This window comes from Rattus norvegicus, chromosome 15 (genome assembly GCF_036323735.1).
Source record: "Rattus norvegicus strain BN/NHsdMcwi chromosome 15, GRCr8, whole genome shotgun sequence".
Lineage (NCBI taxonomy): Eukaryota > Metazoa > Chordata > Mammalia > Rodentia > Muridae > Rattus > Rattus norvegicus.
In genome coordinates, this window is record NC_086033.1 from 42,687,293 (window position 1) to 42,709,605 (window position 22,313).

General features: G+C 45.2%; 1 protein-coding gene across 7 annotated transcripts in view; it reads right to left on the bottom strand.

Moving 5' to 3' along the window:
• Msra (methionine sulfoxide reductase A) overlaps positions 1-22,313 on the bottom strand; it is a 338,461-nt gene that overhangs the window by 172,475 nt on the left and 143,673 nt on the right. For all 7 annotated transcript variants that reach the window (XR_010057810.1, XM_039093214.2, XM_063274183.1 and 4 more), the window contains one exon: positions 13,110-13,229. Coding sequence is in view for 6 of the 7 variants with exons in the window: in XM_039093214.2 (XP_038949142.1) it covers positions 13,110-13,229 (120 nt within the window). In the remaining variant the exon portion in view is untranslated. The remainder of the gene's footprint in view (positions 1-13,109; positions 13,230-22,313) is intronic.

The following is a 22,313-nucleotide window of genomic DNA, read 5'->3' on the forward strand; positions in this document are numbered from 1 at the left end:
TGCGTGGTGCATGTTGAGTGTTTCCGTCTTTAGGGTAATCTGGAAAAGGCAAGCCTGTGGAGACAGGGGCAAGTGCAGTTTGGTGGTTGTCAAGGAGGAGGGGAGGGGGCTGAACAGACAAAGCCCAGGTTTTCAGGGCTCTGAATCCATCCGGCACAATGCCGCCATGGTGTGGGATAAGCTGTTACACATTTATCTAACCCACAAAATGTGTGGTGCGGAGACGAAGCTTAATGTATCCTATCTGGGTAGATGTATCCATGGCAACGCATGCAGCCTTCTGGAGCAGGTTGTGGAAAATGGGGTGCTTGTAGGTGTGTGAAGGCAGAGGGCACACAGGAAGCTTCTATACTTCCTGTTCAGTTTTGCTATGAACCTTCAACTATTTATTAACTTAAGAACACTTTTTAAAGATAAAAGGCCGATTCTTCTGGGCCTTCCCAACTCTGTTCCACCAACTTAAGCTTCCAGTGTGTGGCTTTGTCCATTTTAAAACCTGTCTCAGTGGGGAAAGGTACTTGTTCCTGAAACATTTCAAACTATCAGATTGGGCCAAACAAGCCTCAACTAAGATAAAAGGAGTGAGACGGGTTCTTGTCTTCCCTCGTACCCAAAAGATTCTCAGCTTCAGGCACCTTTGTCAATTCTCCCAGGGCAAAGCAGTCCATGGATGACATCACTGTATTACAGTGGCTGACGAGTCTCTACCTCCAGGATGAGCAGTGAGGATAGCTTCAAAGGAAATATGCTCACAGATGGGACCCAGCCCACTTGTGTGAATGACCAGGAAATCATGCTAACATGGCTACTCTATGTGCAACCCTTTCAGTGTACTCCAATGTTTGCTCTCTGCCTAGCTTCCCATTTGAAAGCACGGAGTACACAGGCGCTGGCACGTGCTGCTGTGCAGAAGGCCTACTGGGCCCCCAGCGCTTCAACCCACAGCATGGTGGTCTTTGGCCCTGCACTAATGGACAGGACCCCCAGAATGCAACTGTAGCCAGAATAACAAGGAGAGGGGAAAGAAAGGCCTGTCTTCCTGCTGGTGCATGATGGACATAGTTTCATAGTAGGCTAATGAGTAAAATTATCATCTACAGGAAAGATTCTAAGGTTTCATCTAACTTTTAAAACTCACCTGAGGGGATGAGAAATGAGGGAACACTGCACTGGCAAAGTGCTGGGCACAAAAGCATGGGGGCATGAGTTCAATCCACAGAACCCATGTGACAAAGCTGGCCATGGCAGCACATACTCAGAATCCCAGCACTCAGAGGCACAGGAAGGGCCATCTACTGGGCTTGGATGACCCACCATTAACTGCATTGATGAGAAAGACTGCCTCGAGTGAGGTGGATGGTGCCTAATGATACCCAAGGTTGTCCTCTGGCCTCCATGTACATTCATAAACATGCATGAGTACACGCAAGCACACACAATGTTTAAGAATCAGGAGAGATGAGTCGACTAACCAAAGAAAAATAACATTTCCATTTCTGTAGACCAGGGTTGTCTGAGTGGCTCCAGAGCCCTAGCTATCTTCAACAGTCAGTTTTCAAAATTCTAGTTTACTCCTAAAAGAAACGGACTGCGCTCATTAGTAGGTTAGAGGCTGAAATGCTTTGGGTGAGGCTTCGCCGCAGCTAGGGGTATTCAGGATTATAGCTGATTCCGTTCTGTTGGGAGGTAGAGGCTAGTAAATGGCAGTGACCCCTCTGAGGGCCACTCAGCTGCCTGGGTGTTTCCCTGCCACAGGAGTGACCACCAGGTGTTTGCCAGAGTCCCTTAGGTGATATCTGCTCAGTAGGTGGGGTAGTCATTGACCCAGAAACGTGTTTTTAATATAACTTGCAGAGAACAGCAGCAACAACGAAAAAAAAAACCTTATTCTAAGACTGTACAAATTGCTAGTCATTTGGAAGTAATTAAGACCCAGTTCATCACATAAAATTGCCAGAGAAGCTGGCCTCTGCCACAGTAAGGTTATCTTCTCATATTACATTACGGCTCCGATATATGTCATGTAAAAATTTCAGGGCAGGCCTACCCATCAGTGGCTTTTGCAATTACATTTTAAGAAATGCTTAACCTAGCAGCTTCCTTTTAATCTTCCTTTTAAATCTTTGAGACTATAATCCCGAGACAATAAATGAATACCTCCTATCCCCCGTCCTGTTTGGATGGGTTATAAAGGCTCCATCAGTGACTTTCCATTTGTTTTCCACTTAAACAGCTCATCCGGATGGTACTTTTAGAGATGTAAAAGTTGCAGACATGCTTGGCTAAGTCTACTGGCCTGTTGACCTCTGACCTGTGCCCTAGCAAGGATTTAAGTTGTTCAAAGAAAGAGGTGGGTCAACTAACCAAACCAGCCAAAAAGGTCAAAATCTCAAGGTCACAGGAGGAATGCACAATTGGTGTCTCTGCAATGGGTCCTGTGAGGAAGGAGTCATCAACCTCCTTCATCACCTAAGGACAGCAGCAGCCTGGCACCTCCCACATGGTGTGTGCCAGCCTTCAGTTCTTTGAAATTATAGAAACATCCTCCTCCTCTCTGACATCCATGCTGGATTCAAGCATTCTAGCAAAACTAAATATTTCTAGTAAACTGTGTAGGGAGAGTGGGTCAGTTTTGTTTCAGTTGTGGGGACCTTAGGCCTGGTGGGACAATATCTCTGACATGACTTTGTCAGAGTCCATGGAAGAAGGAGATGGGAAGGACAAGAACACGCTTAGACAATGCAGAATAGAGGGAAGGTGGGATTTACTTGGAAGGTGGGATTCACTTGGTGTGGTGGCTTCGTAGGGCACCAAGCTGAAGCCTCTATGAGGGAGACTCTTCCAGGTCAGGTGTTCAGGCTGAGCTGGCAGGAGGCAGCTGGGAAAGGGTGGGGTTGAGGAGATGCTACAAGGAGGGCACTTCCCTGCAAGCTCTTCAGTCAGGCTCTCAGCTCTACTTCCAGGTGCAGCAGCCAGCATGAAAACCTCCCCCTTGTCATGAGCGCTGTCCATGCATGCGAAGCCCAGAACATCTGGACCCATAGGGTCACCAGCGGTTTCTGTTTCCCAGGCTCAAGAAGAGAAAGGAAGGTAAGTGAGATGCGTGGGGGAGAAGGGAACAGCAATGAGGGTGAGTAGATGACAGGGTGAGGAAAGGGAAGGGAGAGGAGGGAGGGGGAGAGAGAGTACCTGTGAGACCTCATTCACATAACTTTCTGTTCTATGCTGTAATGAGGGTCCTGCTTTGAAATGTTTCTCTCTTGCTGTTCCTAATTTATAAATTGAATTTCACCACCTATATATACGCCCAAGGAAAGCATGGCTCATGTAAATGAAAGGCCTGAAAAGAGGCTATGTCTGACTGCAAAAAACTCCTGGAAGGAGCATCTGTGTCTGCAGAGACTGATGGGAATGTCAGTACTGGGGAGGATTGGGATTTGTGTAGGTTTGAAGGCTAATTACTTTATCTTGGGCTGGTTTTAGCCTTGTGTAACAGCCGACTCTGTCTCTGAACTAACACCTCATGATGATAAATAAAAATCTTGTAGAAGCTATTAACTTAGCAGTGCACAAGCTTCCACCAATCCAAGAGTTAAAAATGTCATCAGATAATATCTTGGGCCTATAAGATAGCTCTCCCATCTTCCTGTACCTGCCTCTCTGATGTGCCAACCAATGCATTTTAAAATTGCCTTGATTTATGACTGTCTTTGTTCTGTAAAACTACAAAGCACCCTGTAAAACTGCTTCCACAGAAAACCATGGGATTTGGGGTAACATAAATCTGTGTTTCTGGGCCATGTTTGCTCACAATGGCTCCAGAATAAACTCTTATTCTCCTTAAGATGAGAACTGTGGTTTGTATGACAACATGGCCGAAGGTTTCAGTATTGCCTGCAGCTCCCAGCATCCATGGGCGCCTTGGTATGTATCCCACACAGACAAGGGAGAACGCCTACCATACATTGTAGGGAGAGGGGAATCCATCCTAACAGAAAGGTGGGCAAGGACTAACTAACAAAAATAACACTGCCTTAAGCTCTTAACGCGGCGAACATGAAAGACCCCTCCATTCTAGAACCTTGACTAACCTTGACTATAACCAGGACGGAATAAAGCATTTAAAAATCCTCTCAGGCCTCAGCAAGGCTGTGATCTGGGAAGCCAAGTGAGCATCAAGCCCTCTCCACCAATCTCACGGTTAAATCACTCACTGTCGCTTAGCCTCAGTTTTCTCAACTAAGAAAACAAGGAGTCCCCATGGGCTCCAGTCATTTTTAAAGAGCCATTTTAAACAGAATATCCAGCAGGACTCCAACAAGAGTCAAACTGTCATGTAGGGGACACACTTCACTGTGGGTGGAGACCCCACAGCAGCTTTCTGGAGCCTGATGCTGTGGTCACCCACTTGGAAAACCACAGGACTAGTTGCTGGTTAAAGCCCCTTCCAGGCCTGAAATGTTGTGATGGACCACAACCTGTGCCCAAGATGATGGACAGCCCAGAGAGATGCCACTTGTCAAGAAGAAGCCAAGTTTATTGTTAGGGGTAACTAGGTTTAGAACAAACCTCTACCTATGCTCCAGTCACCTGGGCAATGGGGCTGTGCCCTGAATAGCTGGTGCACAAGGTTAGAGGTCCTGAGTGTTACAAGCGACAGGTGAGACTCCCTAGCCTCTAAGCTTTCTTTCTCCTTGTTTGTTTGAAAGAGAAAAGCGTTTTCGTTCTGTCTGTGACAAGTTCAGGGCCCAATTTTATGTCTCAAATAAGGGGCACAAAAAGCCATCAAATTGCTTGTTGCAAGGAGTGAACACCAGGATTCTTGCGTGTGGGGAGATGTGTCAATAACTTGGTAATTTTCCTTGACTGGCATTGACAACGTTACAATGAGGCTGACTATGCACTGAGAGAGTGAATGCAGTCTGAGAGGGATTGAGGGGGAGTTTTCCATTACTTGAGGAGCTGTGCTCAAGCCCCTTCTGCCTTTGAAGAATGGAGCCATTAACTCATGGCAGAACTGCAGCCTCGCATCTCCACCCAAACACTGCAGAAATTACCTTGGACTGAAAAGACATAGAGTGCTTTACAGGCATGGAGAAAGGCTGGTTTAATGCCCAGCTGGAGCTCTGAAGCTTCAGGAAATGCTAGCAGGTACTTGGGGAGGGAATGCAGAAGATCCACAAGAGCCCAGAAGAGGTGAGAGGAATGATAGGTGCAGGGGTCAGGCTGAATGCAAAGGCAGAGGCTGACTGGGCCTGCCAAGCCACTCACTGTGACCTAAACCTACATCCATCCAGTGTTCTTATATCCAAGGAGCACAGCACTAGACAGCCTAAGTCCCAGAATTTCTAAGACACATCTGATTTGAAATATTTTCCTTTTAAAATATTTTGCATGCATTTATTTAACCTATGCCGGGCATGCACCTCCTCTGGAGGCCAGAGGACAATGTGTGTGAGTTGGTTTCCTTTCTCCTCCATGTGCATTGCTTGGACTCAGATTGTCAGGCTTGGTGGCAAGCACCTATACCCACTGAGCCATCTCCCAGCCCTGAAATAATTTTATTGTCAGTAAGAGGCAAGGAGCTGGAAAATTGACTCAGTTAGTAAAAGCCCTAACTGCAGGAGGATGAGGACCTGAGCTCAGGTTCCCAGCAAGCATTTAGGTGCTGAGCACAGCTGACACACCTATCCTGCCAGCACTTGGGGGCAGAGACAATCGTGGACTGGAGTTTGCTGGTGTAGCACTTTCAATGAGCTCTAGATTCAGTGATGGCCCCTGACTCAAGGAAATGAGGCAGAAAAGGATAGAACGGGACACTCGATGTCCTCCTCACGTACACACCCAGGGAAACGACATCACGCATGCTCTTGTGAATACAGCTCATGAGCATTGATAGAATCAAATTAAACTTTAAAAAAATTTAACCACAACTATGCCACAGCCTCCCTAATGCTTTTCAAGAGGGGAAACTGAGGCTGGGGGGGGGTTGCCTTGGAGACAAACAGCACTGAGAGATTAGAGAAAGACTGCCACTCTTAGCTGCTCTCAGACCAGCTCCCACTGGGCACCCCTGTGGGACAGTCTGGCTGTTCCTCAGGCTGTTCTGGTGGCCATATGAGTCCCGAGGGGGGAAAGTGGCCTGCCCCCTTTCTTGTTTTTGGCTCTGGTGCCACTGGCTAAGTCGACTTCAAAAGGCTTTTGAATAGAATGATAAACACTGCATTGTTATGAACATCTGTAAGCAAAATACGAGAAGACCTCCCTCAGTGAATGCACAGCCCAGGCGCCTTCACCAGCAATGCCGGGTTCCTACATTTGGCTAATGTGCCGAAATTAACCCGAAGTGCTTACCCATTGCAGAATGCCTTTTCATATTTTCATCTGCATGGTTGTTATTACAAAGTGTAAGAATAATTCTCTACCAGGGCATTGAGGACTCTGAATAGCTCAATTAGAATCAATGGAGAGAGACAACAGCATGCCAGCTAATCAGCAGGTTTGCATAACAATCCTTTGAGAGAGTGTATGCAGAATGCATGGAGCGTGTGTGTGTGTGTGTGTGTGTGTGTGTGTGTGTGTGTGTGTGTGTGTGTGTGTTGTATGGGGGCACGTGTGCATAAAGAGAAAAGCAGAGCCACTCCAACCCCTTAAAACAAGAATAAAAAGAACAAGGTTTCATTAACTATAGGAAAGTTCTAGAAGACAGAGACTGGAGTTATCTTCACATTGTGTGTTATCGGTATCCAGTGTCATGTTTTTGCATGTAAGCCATCATAGTAACTACTATATTTCTATCTATCTATCTATCTATCTATCTATCTATCTATCTATCTATCTATCTATCTATCTCTCTACTTTTATGAGATGCTTCCTTAGAAGCCAGATGCCTCACAGCTACATCACTCCAGTTTCGGTTAGCAGAAAAAAAAACCTTGCAAATGATTTTAGGAAAATTCCTGCAGTGCAAGCAAGTCTTGGGGGTGGGGGTGGAAATGGTGGCTCTGCAAGGCCTGTGGGCCATGAGCAAGGCCATCCCACATCTGAGAAGACACCATGTGCATGGTGTAAGACTTGGGAGTGTGGCTGTAAGAGGGGTCAAAAGTCAGGCCTGAAATACCTGGTCTATCCAAGCTAGGGGAGTGGTATGCCTGTGATCCAAGAATTCGGGAAGCTGAGACAGGAGGACTACAAGGGCCAAGCCAGCCTGAGTTCCATGGCTGGACCACTGCAAAATGAAACCGCATAAACACCAGAGTGTTTCTTCTCCCAGTTCTCCTGGAATAAGGGACATGCTAGCCTGAGCTACCGATTCAGCATTCAACAAGTCTGAGCAACGAAAGTTTGGGCACATGTCCCAGTACAAATAGTATTTTAAAACAGGTCTTTGAGATGGTAAATAAAGAAATTCCATCACAATGAAATGTGGTCTCTACGTGAAGGATGAAGGCTCTCTGGGGAAATGCAAGATGACAGTCATAGCATTTGGTGGGGCCGTGGAGCCCTCCCTTCTGCCTCCCAGCTTTGAAGACCTGAACTCCATTACCATTCATCAGTCAGCTTAACCCAACAGCAGAAAAGACCTCTACAGACTAAACTCACCCTGGACTGAGATACACATCAAGTGCTGTCTGATGCATTTGAAATGAGAATTACTCTGTCTGCCTAGCTGACGTGGTCTCATTGTGTCTTCTGCCTGGAAGTGATTTCCACAGAAGGGCAAAAGACAAGGTTCTACAGCAGGTGGGTCAGAAGAAGAAACTGGTGGAAACTTGAGAATGGCATGGTGTGAGAGGCTTTGTGTCTGCTCAGTGCTCTAGAGGTACCAACAAAACCTTCCCCTAGTGACTGCAGGCTCAGCAACCTCTTGCTGGATCCTCCTGGGCTTCTCTTTACACAGTCAAGACTGGCCAGCTGTTGGTCCATGTCCAGTAAGTCTGAAGCTGGTCTTCCCCCACCCAAGTGATGGCTGGACCGGTACCTCAACACGGGCATCATTTTCTTCCTTTCCCAAGGGACTGCACTAGTTAAAATATGTAAAGAAACATCAGTACCCTGTAACTTGTACAGCATAAGGCTCAGGTTCACTCGGGATGAGGTAGCCTGGCATGCACCAGACCTGTCACTGAGCCCACTCCTGACAGTCCTATTTGGATGCCACAGTCATCCCTACTTATGGTGGCTTGAATGATAAGGCCCCCACCCCATAGGCTCATATAGTCGAATACCTGTTCCTAGTTACTGAAATTGTTTGGAAAAGATTAGGAAGGTGTGGCTATGTTGGAGGAGGTGTGTCACTGGGGACAAGCTTTGAAGTTTCAAAAGATTCCTGCCATTCCCAAGGTGCCTCACTGTTTCCTACTTGCAGACCATGCTGCCATGCCTTTGTACTACCATGATGGACTCTAATCTTCTGAAACCATGAGCCCAATTAAGTACTTTCTAAGTCACCTTGGCCATGGTGTTTTGTCACAATAATAGAAAAGGAGCAGAGACATTGCCCTTGTGTCCCTGTGGAGTTACCTCCTTCCTCAGCTATTGTCTCCTCTGTGTGCCCTATCAGGATTCTGTCTTGTATTTCAGCTGCCTGCCATCTGGGAGCATTGGGGGCTTCAGAAGAGAGTCTAGATAAGTGACCCTGTGTTGTCCACATATCCTTTTCTGTCAAAATTCTCTAACTGGTTCCTTCCCACTATCTCCCTAAGTGGATGTTGTGTTCTCCTCCCTGCTATTTCTAGGGATTTGAGGGTTCTATCACTCCTAGGCAAGGATACCTTTTACTCGGTCTAACTTTTATAATCAGAACAAAAAATTCCAGACACCCCCACCCCAATCACCTTTCCTTTTGTGTCTGGGTAGAACCCAACATCATCTCTTTGTAGTCAGGCATCGGTTTTCATAACAACCATGCCTTTTGTGTGCCCTAAGTTGGCAGTCCTGTTAAGGTGGAATGGACAGCTCTGTACCCTCCCATCACCACCCAAGCCCTCGAATCCCATTTTACCCACTGCTGCAGCCTGATGCAAGCTGTCTGCATGGACTGAATCATGCAGGAATTGGACTTTTTTCACTTTCAAACTCAAACATCTGTAGGACAAAGCAAATCCTTCTTTACTTCCCACACAGGAGTCATTTAGAACATCACAATGTATTTTAAAGTTCAGCCAATGAATAGATCTGAAAGAAGGACATGTGAATGGCTGAATGGAGGACAACCAAGCTACAGCAACAACTGGGAGACTTACACCAAGGTCAATGGCATAAACTATAAATGGAGAGCAACTAAGGGAGAAGGTAAGTCACATGAACTCTCTGAGCCTCAACAATGCCTCTGTTAAAGGACAGAGACTGGGATGCCATGTGGGGCTCGCATGAGGAAAAAAAAAACAAAGTCTTAAGAAATCCTTATTATGGTGCTTAGCACGCAGTAGAAATTCACATGACAATTACATTGTCAGTGAGGCAGAGGAGAACAGAAAGGAGCCCATGGTGACATAAACAAGTGATACAGTATCAGAACTGGCTTTTGCCCTTTGCAGAGTGAGGGTAACAGCATGGAAATCGGGTATTTAGAAGATTTCTTTATTAATTTGTGCATGAGCATGTGCATGCTTGTGTCTGTGCATGTGCGTGTGTGCCTGTGCATGGACGTACTGGCTTGTTTTGTGTGTCAGCTTGACACAAAATGGAGTTATCACAGAGAAAGGAGCTTCCCTTGAGGAAATTCCTCCATGAGATCCAGCTGTAAGGCATTTTCTCAACTAGTGATCAAAGGGGGAGGACCCAGCCCATTGTGGATGGTGCCATCCCTGTGCTGGTGGTCTTCTGTTCTATAAGAAAGCAAGCTGAGCAAGCCAGGGGAAGCAAGCCAGTAAGTAAGCAAGCCATGACCTCTGCATCAGCTCCTGCTTCCTACCCGATTGAGTCCCTGTCCTGACTTCCTTTGGTGATGAACAGCAATGTGAAAGTGTAAGCTGAATAAACCCTTTCCTCCCCAACATGATGTTTTGTGCAGGAATACAAACCCTGACTAAGACAGTGGGTAAATGTGGGCATACATGGTGTGCATATAGAGGTCAGGAAACAAGCTTGAGGTACTAGTTCTCACCTTTTTACCTTGTTTGAGACAGAAATCTCTTCACTGCTTCCTAAGCCCAGTTAGTTGAACCACTAGCCTCCGTGGATTCCCTTGCCTCTGCCCCCCCATTTCAGGTAAGGGATGCTGGAATGCTTTTACATGTGTTTTGAAGATTCAAACTCAAGTCATCAAGCTGTGAGCAAGCAACTTCACCCAGTGGCCCATCTCCCTAGCCCTTGTAGGTTCTTTTAGCAACCTTTTCCTCCTACGTCATTATTCCATGTCTAGAACTACATCTATTCATTTCCATTCCTGAGGCCCGAGAGAGAGAACCTGAGAGATCTCCAGGGACACTGGCATCTCTAAGGATAGCTCTACAAACGCATCTTTAATTTTGAAACAAGCAAAAATATATGTGGACTGACCACTGAAGAATGTATTTCATGCCCCACACTCCTAATGCTGGACGATTCGATTCTTCCTATGAGTGGGAACTAAAGCTCTTATAGCACCTCCATTGCTGCAGTGACAAGCAAAAGGAAAATCCCGACTTTAACCAACAAATCAGCATGGCTGTTTTTCTCAGTAAGGCCCCTCCTACTCCCTCATGAGCCCATGAGCCCCAGTGATCTTCCAGAACTAATGCCCTCAAACCCCTTGCTTTTTCCCCCTCCATTTTTAACGTTTTTCTTTGTTTAAAATGGTATCTCACTACAAGGTCCAAGCTGCTTAGACGTATATAGCCCAAGCTGGCCTTCTATTCACGATCTGTCTGCCTTAGCTTGCCAAGCGCTGGAATTGCGGGCATGCCTGGCCCTCAAGCTTTTATCTTGATATAAGTAGTCACTTATTTAGAATGTCGTTTTATTTTTTATTTTTTCTGTGTAGGGTATTGAACCAACACTAGGCAAGCCACTGAAATGTATCCCTTCTTTTTTCCTTTTAGACAAGATCTTGCTAAGTTGCCTAAGCTGGCCTTGAATTCACTCTATACGTAGGCCCTGAATTTGTAGTTCTCCTCCCTTAGCCTTCTTAATGGGTAGAAGTACAGTGCTGTAGCACCAGGCCCAACTATATTTTTAAATATTACTTAAACCACAGGTCTCCGGAAACATTACAAAGTAAGACCTTTTAGGGTGGTGATAAGCTTTTTTTGGCCCTGTTGGCTGATTTCAGGGTCTAACACATACCAGGTAGGTGCTCTACCACTCAGCTACATCCTCCAGTCTCTTTTTTCTTTCCTTCTTAAAAAATATTTATTTAGTTACTTTTAATTGCATGTATGCATATCCGTCTCTCTGTGGCCTGTGCACTTGAGTGCCCAGAGGTTCCTGGAAGGAGGACCATCACCGATTCCCACTGTGTCGCTTTGTGGTGATTACAAGTCTCATCAACATCCCAGAGACACTGGGAGATACCAACCTGCTCCCGGGTGGAAAAGAAACCAGATCCGGTGGAAACACAGTGGGCTTTCCTGCAATAGCACCAAGAATAGGTGGATGGGGCAGACATTGTGGCACGCACCTTTCATTCAACACCTGGGAGGCAGAGGCAAGTGGACCTCAGTAAGTTGGAAGGCAGCCTGGTCTACATGGTGAGTTCTAGGATAGCCCAAAAAGCTACCATACAATGCTAGGCATGAGGAAAGCAAGGGAACTTGTTGAATGCCAGAAACGAAGTCCTGCAGGAACTGCACTGGCTGGAGCCTGCATGGGCATCTTCCTGTGTTCTCCCTCAGCAGCAGTCAGCACGTCCTTCTCTGCAAAGGGCGGGGCAGTAAGTGCTTCCTGCTTTGCAGTCCACACTGCACCCGCTGAACCACACACCCTTGCTGTTGGGGCACGAACATGTCCATTGGCAATGAGCACTGCTATTGTGATGCCCTGACATCTGCAATCAAGCAAAACACAAGCTGCTGGGTGGTCTGTGAGGGACTTTCTTACTCAAATTATTTGAAGCAGTAAAGCCCACCTTATCTAGACAGCACCTTCTGGTGGCAGCCCAGATAAAAGGAAAAAGAAGCAACTTTGCTTGGGATTCAGCACAGTCTGAAAATCAGCAGTTCTCCAGGAATCCTCGAAGTCTTCAACACCAGATTGGGACCGTGAAGACATCAGCCTCATACCAGACTCTCCACCTCTCCACTGTGAGACAGCCATTGTTGGGCTACCCTCATTGTATAAGACAGTCTAATAATTCCCTTTTAAGATATATATTCTTTCTGTCAGTTCTGTTCCTTTTGAGAACCTGACCAATACTAATACAAATGTGCTTTAGAAAACTTTTATTTATAGACAGGCAGGGAGTGGTAATTGACAGATCCCTGTATCACAGCATGGCTTCTCATGATCTCCCCCAGAGTATATCTACTGCGTGAGGCATCTGAGGCACATGGAGACCACTATAACAAACCGTCTTGATTTCTTCGTACCTCCCTGGATCCCTGTACTGGGGTCAGAAGCACTGTCTAGGCTAGACTGTGTGTCCCAGTATAGTCGGTGGGGCAATAGCAAATGAATACATGGAGAAGAGGGCTCATCCTTTTGCTGTTTCCAGGTCTTAACACACGCCAGCACTTGCATTAGCTCACACCCATCTAAGGCATCCTCATTTCTCAGTGAGTGCTGACCAGCAGCCAGCACTGACTGCCACAGGAGGTCATTTAAGAACAGCTGGTCCTTGAACTTCCCACCAGGTGACATGGTCCCATGAGTGTCACCAGGAGAGCCTCGAAGATCTGCCAAGCTGAGCCCAGCCACGCTTGCTAAGCTAAATGCACAATTATTCCAATCAACCAAGTCTTATGTGATTTTTTTTCCACAGCAAAAGAATAAAATGCATTCCATGGGGGAAGTTCATCATCCTCTACAGATACAACATGAGAAGCAAAGAAGTATATTTATAGGAATGGTTAGGAAGAAAGCAGACAAGTACATGTTCTTCAATATATATCCTTTCCATTTCAAAGATCTTGTCACCACTGGTAGGGATGACCCCCTTGTTCTTCCAGTGACTGAATCTCCGTCCCTACCTGAGCAGACCTCTTTGTAGGTGGGATTGCGTGTGTAGCCTCCTGCGAAACCCACTTGGGTTGAATACACTCCTTTCAAGAGCCAGAACTTGCGCTCAGCTCCCCAGAAGCAGCCCATTCCTGCAGAGAACAAAACACAGATAAATCATGTATCCAAATTAAGTTGGTCACTGTGTGTCACCACAGCCGTTAGCTGAGCGAAGAAGCTGCTCCTGTTATCTGATGATCAAAACGGCTCAAGACTTTGTCTTATAAAGCAAGGTTTTGGCGCTGAACAATAGTTTAGTGCCAGCAAGATGGCTCAGCAGGTAAAAGGCTTGCTGTGGAAACCTGCTGGCTGGAATTTCAACCCCAGAGCCACAAAAGCTAGATGCAGTGCCTCACATCTGTAATCCAGCACTCTTGTGGCAAAATGGTGGTGGAGTGAGGAACCATGAAATAACAAGAGGCTTCAACAGGTGGAAGAAGAGAATCGGTTCCTAGGAAGTTGTCATTCTATGCCCACACATAAACATACACACATGTGCACAATAATAAACAGACATTTAAAATGTTCCTAAAATAATTTAAAGATATTTCCATAGAACATTTGTTTATTCTCCTCTATAAAAACATGGAAAGCCTCACAGTAGCAAAAATACACATTTCCCAGCCACATAGTATATAGTAAAAGGATAACTGTTTTAAGGATCTCTACACATTTACTTCATAAGTTAATAGAAATGTACATAACCATCAGCTTCAGGGTCACTGTAACAGCGGCATACAAGGCTGTGTGGGCTGAAATGGGAAAACACGCAAGATCAATAAAGACTGAGGCAGTTATTGCCAATTAACAATTTCACAAATGTGTTCAGTTTAATAAAACGAAGTCGCAATAAATTTGCAAGGCTAGCCGAAAGTAAAGTCTTCTGAGTTCTGTTACTGAGCATGAGTAGGGGGCCTAGGGTGGGGGTGAGGCAGCCAGGAAATCACAAGCAGCCGGCAAAGCCACAATCACCTCATTTACACCAGTCACTAGATCCCTTTGTCATCTGGTAAAAACTAAGTCTGCCCCTCCAAACCACACTAATAATGGCTGCTGCGAACGCAGCATAATGGCTGCGTCCCTCCACTGGAAGTTCCCTGACTGCTCAGTATACCTGCTGTTCTCTGACCTACTTCCACACAAATGTAAGCAGGGCGACTCCCTCTCTAAAGTTTTAGATGCCTTTATTAAGCCATATATAATTTTATTGATTACTTTTCTGTTGCTGTGATAAAATATTATGACCAAAGGCAACTTAAGGAAGAGTCCATTTTGGCTTGTAATACAAAGAGTGATGTGTCCGTAATGGTGGGGAGGACATGGCAGCAGGGACAGGGACAGGAAGCTGAGAGACTGTATTTCAACCATACACAAGAAGCCAAAAAGAAGTGGACATGGATGAGGCTATAAATCCTTAAAGCCCTCCCCAGGGATAGACCTCCTCCAGCAAGGCTATACCTCAAAACAGTTCCATAACTTCCACAAACAGCACCATGTACTGAGGACCAAGAGTTCAAATAATGAAGCCTATGAGGAATATTTTTTTTTAATCCAAACCACCACAGTGAGTTCTAGGTAAAATAAGAGTGAATAAACTAGCACATGCCTCTGGCCCACATGGTCTACACCAGCACATGCCTCTGGCCCACATGGTCTACACCAGCACATGCCTCTGGCCCACACGGCTCTACACCAGCACATGCCTCTGGCCCACACGGCTCTACACCAGCACATGCCTCTGGCCCACACGGCTCTACACTAGCTAGACTTCTGATGGGACTCTAAGGACATATACTTATCGCATTCTTGATGTTTGTTAATATTGTACTCCTAAAAACCTCAAAGCAACATGGTGACTAAAAAGACAGTGGACAGAAAGTTCTACCATACTCTGAAATGTTCTACTTGCTAAAATGGGAGAAGAAATCTAACAAAAATAGGTTAATAGCTTTCAACAGTGATAGATCAAAATAATAAAACCTGATGCAGTAAAAATTACCATTATGTTGACAGTACAGCATGTATATGATTAGATCATAATTATCTACAGCTAAATTAAAAAGGAAAAACACAATTATGTGCATGCTTTTATTATAACCATAAAGAAATAATCATACCAAACAGACTGGAGAGAAATATACTCAAGTTGTAACCATGGTTTTATCAGAGTGAAATGTGTGAAAGGGACTTTTTTATTTTTTAGAATTTCCTGTCTCTGGGTGTGGTGGCTGACACCTGCAATTCCAGCCCAGGGAAGGCAAGATTTCCTCAAGTTTAAGGCCAGCATGGGCTACAGAGCAAGACCCTATGCTCAAAAACCATTTTTTTCTGTTGTAGATTACTATTCCTTTAAAAATGAAAAGCAAACATTTTTTAAAGTAGAACATGTAAGGACAACATAAGGATGCATGCTACTTGAGTTGCCCACTGTAATACCATCTTTCCTGTGCCAAGTGAATTGTTTGCTGGTAGTCAATATAAAACATGCACTGAGGGCCTTTAAAACTGAGTGCCCCACTTCTGACAAAGGGGTGGCTGGTAAGCTGGTTTTCTTATAGAGTCCAGTCTGAGCAGAGACAACAGGGCATGGCTGGAGAAGAAGCAAAAGGGAGCTGAGCAGTGCCCTGAGGTGCAGGGAGCCGAGGGCCCAACACTTTCAGGGCTCCAGGAGTAAAACAGTGCTGCCCTGCACCATGCCTGAAGGTGACGGTACAAGGGTGCTGTGGACTTCTCATCCTCTGTGACCTTTCACTGTAGGCCCAGTTGGCCCCATGCTCCCCAGGCCACCCATCTGTATGGTGCAGTGGTCCTCCTTTATCTGTGGCTTCACTTTCTTGCCAACAATCATTTATCTAAAAATATTCAGTAGAACTTTCCAGAAATAATCAGTTCCTGGCTTTTAAACTGTGCCCCACCACTCCTCCATTCTTCCCAGTAAGTACATGAGCCATCTCTTGTCCAATGTGTCTGAATGTCTATGCTCTCCACCCGTTACTGACATTGTCACCACTGATATCAGATCCACTGTGACAGTACTTCAGTGCAAGCATTGCCATTTGTCTGCCTTAGTCAAGTGCAAGAGTGATAAACACAGGAAATCCAATACACTGACTAGAAGCCATAGAATGTATATATAGTGTCTTGTTGCTTCAGGCAGACATGAAGGGTCTTGAAGCATTTCCCACAAATAAGGGGTTGACTATTTATAACCTTTTAAAACTTAACATGCATCTGGAAATAGGCAAGCTGTGAGGTTCGAATGAGATATCCCCATGCTCTCAGGCATTTGAATACCAGATCCCCAAGTGGCGGAGCAGCTCGGTAAAACTTAGGTGTGGTGGTGTTGGAGGATATATATCAAAGATTTCTGAGTTTAAGGACTCATGTTATTCCCAGTTTTCTGTCTTGTGCTTGAGGTTCAAGCAGTGAGCCCTGAGTTGCCCTGAGACTGCCAGCATCTAATCCTGTCCCCTGCTGTTCTGCTCCACCATCATGGATTCCAGCCTACTGGAACCTGGACCCATAATCCCCAATAAACTCTTTTATAAGTTGCCTCAGTCATAAAGTTTTACCGTAACAATAGAAGAATGACTAATATAGAAGTTGGTACCAGAAGTGGGATATTGTGGTCAAGCTGTTTCATAGAGAAATACAGAAAACTTTGGGACTTTGGATTAGAAAAGTGGTTGACAATGGTAAGCAGAGCTTAATGGGCCACCCTGGTAGGAGCTTAGAAGACCATAGTTCTGAGAGTCATGAAAGTCCAGCTCAATGGATTTCAAAGGAGAGCAATGATAGCAACTGGGCCAGAGATCATTCTTGTGACATATTGGCAAAGATTATGGAGTCTGGTTTTATCCTAAGAACCTGCCTGAGTAATATACTAATTTCCTTGGTGGAGGAGGTATCAAGACCCTACTAACACATGGTTGTTAGTAATCACTCCTATGCAGATCTACCATGAAAAAGAACAGGTCAGACAATAAGATAAAACTTAATTAAGGAAAAGAGCACCAGGAATCTTAATGTTGCAGACAAGACTTGCAGACAGGGGGTGTTAAGAGAGGCCTAATCTATATTGGAATAAAAGGAGGGGTGTCCTCAAGGCAAGATGTCATCCAGCTCAGCTTCCAACTCTTATAAAGGAAGGGCCTGAAGAATGCTTCTTCTTTTAAAAATCAATGACAGAGAGGGACTAGGGAGGAAGAGAGGAAGGGGAGGGAGGAAAAGGGGCAGAATCAGGTATGAGAGGAGACAGGATGATATACAGAGGGTCAGGAAATTGAACAGAAGTGTGTAGCAATGAAGGATGGGGATCTTGGGGTAGCCACCAGAAAGTTCCAGATGCCAGGAAAGCAAGAGGCTCCAGGACCCAATGGGGATGAGATTAGCTGAAATGCCCAACAAAGGGAAGGAAGAACCTGTACAGACCATATCCAGAGGTTAGGCAAGGCCTCTGGTTAGGGGATGGGGCCATTCACTCATCTCCAAATTTTTAACCCAGAATAGCTCCTGTCTAAAGGAAATACAGGGACAAATTGTGAATTGTGGAACAGAGACTGAAGGAAAGGCCATCCAGAGGCCCCACCTGAGGATCCATCCCATGTACAGACACCAAACCCAGACACTATTGCAGATGCCAAGAAGTTCTTGCTGACAGTAGGCTGTTATAGCTGTCTCTTGAGAGGCTCTGCTAGAGCCTGACAAATATAGGTGCGGATGCTTGCTGTCAACCACTGGACTGAGCATGGGGACCTCAATGGAGGAGTTAGGGAAAGGACTGAAGGAGCTGAAGGGGGTTCCTACCCCATAGGAAGAACAATAATATCAACCAACCAGAGCCCCCAGAGCTCCCAGGGAATGAACCACCAAACAAAGACTACACATGGAGGGACCCATGGCTCCAGCTGCATATGTAGCAGTGGATGGCCTTATTGGGCATTAATGGGAGGAGAGGCCCTTGGTCCTGTGAAGGCTGGATGCCCCAGTGTAGGGGAATGCCAGGGCGATGGGGTGGGAGTGGGTAGGTGGGTAGGGGAGTACCCTCATAGAAGCAGAGTAAGTGGGGATGGAATAGGGGTTTGCAGAGGGGAAACCAGGAAAGGGGATAACATTTGAAATGTAAATAAATAAAATATCTGATTTTAAAAAATCAACAACAAAGAGGAAATGTTGCAAATGTGATTTAAGGGAGCCAGGCTCCATCCCAAGCAGGTAGTCGTACTTGGCAGTGTTGTCTACATGCTTCTGACTTTAGAGACATGAGGGATACACAACGTGCTGTAGAATCTTCCTCCATGGTTAAGGAGAACTCTGAGGCCAAGCATATGGCAGGGGAAACCCTACAAGGAGGCCCTGAAAGGTTCCTACATGAAGCTGTGAAAGTGGCGCCTGGATTGCCTTAAAGACCCCAAGAAGTTAGAGATGTCAGAGTCATGGGGATATCTGCCAAAGAGAGCTGCAGACAGGGAGTGGAACCAATCCCAAGAGTGTTTGTTGCTGGCATCAAAGCTAGAAGGGTGGAGCCATCTAAGCCTTTGACACTGGATATCTAGTTACAGGAGTTTGCCCTGCAAAGGTTCCATATTGCATTTGTCAAGTATTTTCTCACTGTGTCCCCATTCCTCTTTTTTGGAATAGTAATGTATAGTTTATGCCATTATTTGTTAGAAGCCTGTAATTTGCTTTTTTTATTTTACAGGGGTTAACAATTAAGAGATTGATGGACTTGGATGTTAAAAGAGACTTTGAACTTTAGATTTTTAAACAATGTTGATATTGTAAAAGACTGGGGACTTTTGAAGTTGGACTAAATACATCCATATTGTAAGATGACGCCGAGAATGTGGGAGTCAGGGAGTAAATGTGGTGGTTTGAATACGTGGTCCCCAGCTTTGTCCCCAGATGTTTGGGGAAGTTTAGAAGGTATGATGGTGATGGACTCTCACCTCTCTGGAGCCATATGCTCAAATAAACCTTTTCTTCTATAGGTTGCCTTGGTCATAGTGTTTTATCACAGCAATAGAAAAGTAACTATGACAAAAAAAAAATACATCAACAACAAGTCAAAAGACAGTCAACTTCCTAACCTTTACTAGGGAACAAGCAAGGACCCCTGGTGGGGAGGACAGCCAGGCTCTAGCTAGGCAATGTCCCCTGAGGAGGTGCATGGGCCAGAAGTAATTGGGGAGTTTTAATGCTTGACTTTACTGAATCCAGTATAATAAAAGCATTCTATTGCTTGGTGCATGGTTGTGAATGTGCATTTAAACAAGAAAACTAAATTAATCTTCATTTTAGTTATTAGACTATCTGGAAGTCAATTTTGTGCATAAGGCAGGGATTCAATTTAACTTATTTTTCTTAAGTACAAAGGGCAAAAATCCCAAATCAATAGTTACTAAATAGTCCACCACTCCCACCCCCATGCAGCAATAGGTATGGCTTTTCTTTCAGGGATCTCTGTTATATTCCACTCACTCGTGCATTCATTACTATTTATGCAGTGACTGCTGATGCCAGGAAGTGGTCTAAGCGTGAGTACATGAACTAAGAAACAGACACCATCTTACCCTTTTCTAGGGTATAGATTCCAGTGGATAAATACAAACAAACACAAAAACCAATAAACAGATGATGCAGACAGAGTACAAATACGACTTTTTAAAAGTAGAAGAATGGAGAGAGAGCATGAGTGGAAAGGGTGACTCAGCAGTGCTTGAAGTGGGTCCTGAAGAGATTCTGGATGCATATGTACAGATGCCATGGCAGGGGGGCGATCGTTCAGACACCTGACTGAAGTCCCATGTACCAGCAATGAGTCTGTCACATATAAAGATACTGTGTGGCTTGGGTGACGTGAAAGACGGCAAAGGTACCCATGGAGGTGAGGCCAATCAGGTAGGGCCCTGGCAGGTAATTCCTGACTTGGAATTTTATCTGAAAGAGATGGGCAGATGCTGATGAGTGCTAAGCATGGGAAGGCGTGAGGATTCTTTGGCTTTTCTCTATATAAAACAGACAGGACTAGACAGATTCAGGGTATAGGTAGGAAGATGGCTGTCAAACTGAAGATTCTGACAGTGGAGGCCAGTCATTGGCAGAAACAGTCAGAAGCCATGATTAGACTTTGGAATACACACATATATATTCCATATGTATATATTCTATATATAATTACATAAATATATGTATTTGTGTAGCTAGCATGTATACATGTACACATATGTGTCCACCTGTATGAGGCCAAATGCTGACATCAAGTATCTTCCTCAGTTGCTCCCCACCTTTGTTTTCTGAGACAGATGCTCATGGGTTGGGGTAGGCTGAGTGGCCAAGGAGTTCTAGGGATCCAGCAACCTCTGCCTCTGCCCAGCACTGGGGTTAGAGATATGAACCACCACATGGCTCTTTGCAGATTCTGATTATCTGAACTCAGGCCTCATGATTGCAAGACAAGTATTTCACTGACTGAGCATCTCCACAGGCCCTAGGATATATTTTGAAGACAGAGTTCCAAAGATGCCCTGACTGTAAGAGAGAGAGAGAGAGAGAGAGAGAGAGAGAGAGAGAGAGAGAGAGAGAGCACGCTATTACTGGTTTGCATGGAGAGTGCTGCTGAAGGGAGTCCAAATGTACTGGGAGAGCAAGAGTTCCACCCACCCTCCTCTATGAGCCCTGATACCTGACAAGGAATCCTCTTACCTTACTCCCCAAAGTCTTCTCTGCTATTCTGACCCTTTAGCATTCCCAATTTCGTTCAATATCAGCTTGTCAAGTTCCATAAAAATATCCTATTAAGATTCTGACTAGAACTACATTGAATTTATAAATTAATTTAAAAGTATTTGGCATATTTATAATACGTAATCTTCCTATCAATGAGTCTAATATCACTTTCAATTTCTACAAATTTTCTTGGATAGCCTTTGACACCATGACACTGTTTCTGCACCAGCTGACGTGTCTTTACTTGACATTGTTCTATGTGCCCTGATTTGTGTTGTTCTTATAAATACCATGTTCTCCTATTACATGGCCTCACTGCTTCCTCCTGGAGTAAAAAAATCTCACTGATTTCAGTAGACTTCCCCTAGACTCAGAGAACTGAAAGGAATCTCATACTTCTACTGGTTTGCCTCCAGGTTCTCCTCAATTCTATAAGATGGGAGTTTCATATCCCCCCACCTTGCTGGCACTGTCGCACAATGCTGGGTAAGAAGGGTGACATAAGATGACCTCCTATCCCTAACTAGGAAGCGATCTCCAACTAACAACTGCTTGCTAAGGAAACCCATGTATTTTTTCCAAAGGAGTCTCACTGGGGATACACCACACTGGGGATATACCACACTGGGGATACACCACACTGGGGACATACCACACTGGGGATACACCACACTGGGGATATACCACACTGGGGATACACCACACTGGGGATACACCACCCTGGGGATACACCACACTGGGGATACACCACACTGGGGACATACCACACTGGGGATACACCACACTGGGGATACACTACACTGGGGACATACCACACTGGGGATATACCACACTGGGGATACACCACACTGGGGATACACCACACTGGGGATACACCACACTGGGGATATACCACACTGGGGATATACCACACTCAGGCATAGGCCCATGCCCAGCAACATGGACAGCACAAAGCAAAGTCAATGGTGTCTTTGTAGATTTATTTATTTGTTGTCTTTGTTTTCGCAATTTTTATCCTCCTGGCCTTTTGCCTGGGACTATGGCATCTGGTTTTGTGTGTTTATGGGTCCTATTTTTGTGTACACATCTGTAATTATGTGTGTGTGTGTGTGTGTGTGTGTGTGTGTGTGTTTCTTGTGCTTTTTTAATTTTTAACAAGAAGTTCTGGTTGTTCGCTTTCTTTCACCTGCTTGTTTTGTAAACAGGAAGAAGGAAGGTGTGGAGCTTGCTGGATGGGAGGAGATGGGACGGGAAACGATGATCAGAATATGCTGCATACATCTTCAATAAAAAAGAAAAGGTCCTTATCTCATCCATCTTACTGACTGCACAGTGCATATGAACAGCATATGCATGCAATTCCCCAGAGGTCAGAATAGGACATGGGGTCCCGGGGAACTCGAGTTACAGATGGTTCTAAGCCATCACACGGGTGCTGGGAACGGAAT